A 3345-nucleotide genomic window follows, 5' to 3' on the forward strand; every position below is an offset into this window, starting at 1 on the left:
CTTGGATCAGGCTTCTGTTGTTTTCTCCTGGTTTGGTACTTGCTAACTTGGAGAGGGCATCTGCCCTGCTGTTGAGGTCCCGAGATATATGCTTTACCTCGGTCTCTTCAAAGTGCCTAAAGTGCTCCAAGGTTTTGTCCAAGTATTTTTTCATGTTGGGATCTTTCGTCTGATACTCTCCGTTTATTTGGGAGGTCACCATCTGAGAGTCGCTGAATATTATGACTTTGGTCGCACCGACTTCTTCTGCCAGTTTTAACCCTGCAATCAAGGCTTCATATTCTGCCTGATTGTTAGAAGCCGAGAATTCGAACTTGAGGGAAACTTCTATTTGTGTTCCCCCTTCGCCGACCAATATTATGCCTGCCCCACTTCCAGCTTTATTGGAGGACCCATCTACATATAACTCCCATGTAGTGGATCTCTCTTCTTGGTCTCCCGCGTATTTCGTAAGGAAGTCGGTGAGGCATTGAGCTTTTATTGACGTTCTGGCTTCGTATTTCAAGTCTTCTGGAGGACTTGCTTTATGGGCTGGTTCGTTCGGACTTTTATCGCATGCGCTTGGAAATACGGCCGTAATCGGCGTGAGGCCACTATCAAGGAGTATGTAAACTTTTCAAGTTTTTGATACTTTAGTTCTGGGCCCTGTAGAACTTTGCTGGTGAAGTACACAGGATGTTGCCCAACTTCATCTTCCCGTACTAGAGCTGATGCTATAGCTTTGTCTGCTACTGACAAGTATAGGACGAGTCCTTCCCCAACTAGGGGTCGGGTCAGGATTGGAGGTTGACTTAAGACCTTTTTGAACTCCTGAAAAGCTTCTTCGCACTCTGGAGTCCATTCGAACTGGCATCCTTTTCTTAGTAGGGAGAACAGTAGGAGGGATCTTAGTGCCGATCCCGCCAGGAACCTGGAAAGGGCAGCAAGTCTTCCATTTAATTGCTGGACCTCCTTCAGGCAAGTCGGGCTTTTCATTTCCAAGATAGCTTTACACTTATCGGGGTTTGCTTCGATTCCTCTTTGTGTAAGCATGAACCCTAGAAACTTTCCTGCCTCTACCGCGAAGGTGCATTTTGTGGGGTTTAGTCTCATCCCATGCGACCTTACGGTGTCTAAGACTTGCGAGAGGTCTGTCAGGAGGTCTGATTCCTCTTTAGTTTTTACCAGCATGTCATCTACGTAGACCTCCATTAAGTTCCCACGGTGGGGAGCAAACACTTTATTCATCAACCTTTGATACGTGGCCCTGGCATTTTTTAACCCAAATGGCATCACCACGTAGCAGTAATTTGCTCTAGGTGTGATGAATGAAGTTTTTTCCTCATTTGGCTTGTACATCGGAATTTGGTTGTATCCCAAGTAAGCATCCATAAACGATAAGTATTGATACCCTGAGCTTGCATATACTAGGGTGTCAATACTGGGGAGTGGATACGGGTCTTTGAGGCATAATTTATTCAGGTCGGTATAGTCGACGCACATCCTCCACTTGCCATTTTGTTTTTTAACTAGCACTACATTTGCTAGCCATGCCGGGTATTTGACCTCTCGGATGAAGTTGGCTTCCAAGAGGGCTTGTACTTGCTCTTCCACCACCTGGGCTCGTTATGCGCCGAGCTTACGCCTGCGCTGCTGTACGGGTCGTGATCCAGGGTGTACTGAAAGTTTATGGGACATGAGCCAAGGGTCTATCCCTGGCATGTCGGAAGCCTTCCAAGCGAAGAGGTCAGAATTTTGTTGTAGGAGCTTTATTAGCCTTTGTTTCAGATCTTCGCCTAGGCTGGCTCCTATGTTGGTTGTTTTTTCTTCCTCTTTTCCGATTTGAACCTTTTCGGTTCTTCCACCTGGCTGTGGTCGCAGCTCTTCCCTTGCTTTGATTCCCCCGAGTTCTATAGTGTGGACTTCCTTGCTCTTTCCTCGGAGGTTTAAGCTTTCGTTGTAGTACTTTCTTGCCAATTTTTGGTCTCCTCGTACCGTCTCTATTCCCTTAGGTGTTGGGAATTTCATGCAAAGGTGAGGAGTTGACACCATCGCTCTGAGCCGATTTAACGTAGTCCTGCCGATTAAGGCGTTATACATCGATCCGACATCAATGACGATGAAGTCAATGCTCAGAGTTTTGGAATTTTCCCCCTTTCCGAAGGTTGTGTGCAGGGGGATGTATCCCAGTGGCTTTATTGGCACGTCTCCTAATCCATATAGGGTATCCGGGAAAGCTTTTAGCTCCCTTTCATCTAACCCTAACTTGTCGAATACAGGCTTAAAAAGTATATTTGCCGAGCTCCCTTGGTCTACCAAGGTCCTGTGGAGGTTGGAATTTGCCAAGATCATGGTTATCACCACCGGGTCATCATGCCCGGGTACAATTCCCTGTCCGTCCTCTTTTGTGAACGAGATGGTTGGGAGGTCGGGAGAATCGTTTCCTACTTGATAGACTCGCTTCAGGTGTCTTTTGCGAGATAATTTGGTGAGTCCCCCTCCCGCGAATCCTCCAGAGATCATATGTATGTGTCTCTCGGGAGTTTGTGGCGGCGGGTCTCTTCTGTCTTCATCGTCTCGCTTTCTTTTTCCATCATTGTCCGACCTGTTCGTGAGATATCTATCAACTCAGCCTTCCCTGGCCAACCTTTCTATCACATTTTTGAGGTCGTAGCAATCATTTGTTGGGTGGCCATATATCTTATGGTATTCGCAGTAGTCATTGCAACTCCTTCCTTTTTTATTTTTAATGGGTCTGGGAGGCGGCAATCTTTTAGTGTTGCAGATTTCTCTGTACACATCTACTAGGGAGACTTTTAGAGGAGTGTAGGAGTGATATCTCCTAGGTGTGTCGGGGCCGACCTCCTGTTTTTTCTTTGGCTCCCTTTCTTTTTCTTTTGCCGAATGAGGGGGCCCCAGTCGCCAGCTGGGTTCTCGTAGTTTGGCATTTTCCTCCATGTTGATGTACTTTTCCACTCTCTCCTGTACATTGCTCAAAGAGGTCGGGTGCCTTTTTGATATAGACTGAGAGAAGGGGCCTTCTCTAAGTCCATTTACTAGTCCCATGATAACTACCTCTGTGGGCAGATCTTGAATTTCTAAACACGCTTTGTTGAACCTTTCCATGTAATCACGCAGAGGTTCCCCGACCTCCTGTTTAACTCCCAGGAGGCTCGGCGCGTGTTTTACTTTATCTTCTGGATGGAGAATCGCATTAGAAATTTTCTTAAGAGGTCTTCAAAGCTGGTAACCGACCTTGGAGGGAGGCTATCGAACCACTTCATCGCCGCTTTTGACAGGGTGGTCGGGAAAGCCTTGCAGCGTGTTGCATCAGAAGCATCAGCCAGATACATCCAACTTTTGAAA

General features: G+C 46.8%; 1 protein-coding gene across 1 annotated transcript; it reads right to left on the minus strand.

Moving 5' to 3' along the window:
* Positions 1 to 1605: 1605 nt before the first annotated feature.
* LOC140177408 (uncharacterized) lies at positions 1606 to 2502 on the minus strand. The gene has a single exon (XM_072210500.1). It carries the CDS (start codon positions 2500 to 2502, stop codon positions 1606 to 1608), a length of 897 nt encoding a protein of 298 aa, XP_072066601.1.
* Positions 2503 to 3345: the final 843 nt, after the last annotated feature.

This window comes from Arachis hypogaea, chromosome 2, assembly GCF_003086295.3.
Source record: "Arachis hypogaea cultivar Tifrunner chromosome 2, arahy.Tifrunner.gnm2.J5K5, whole genome shotgun sequence".
NCBI classification, from domain to species: Eukaryota; Viridiplantae; Streptophyta; class Magnoliopsida; order Fabales; family Fabaceae; genus Arachis; species Arachis hypogaea.

Bases quoted from the DNA above. Each gene is read 5' to 3' on its own strand.
- LOC140177408 (XM_072210500.1), bottom strand. From the start codon at position 2,502: ATGATCTCTGGAGGATTCGCGGGAGGGGGACTCACCAAATTATCTCGC.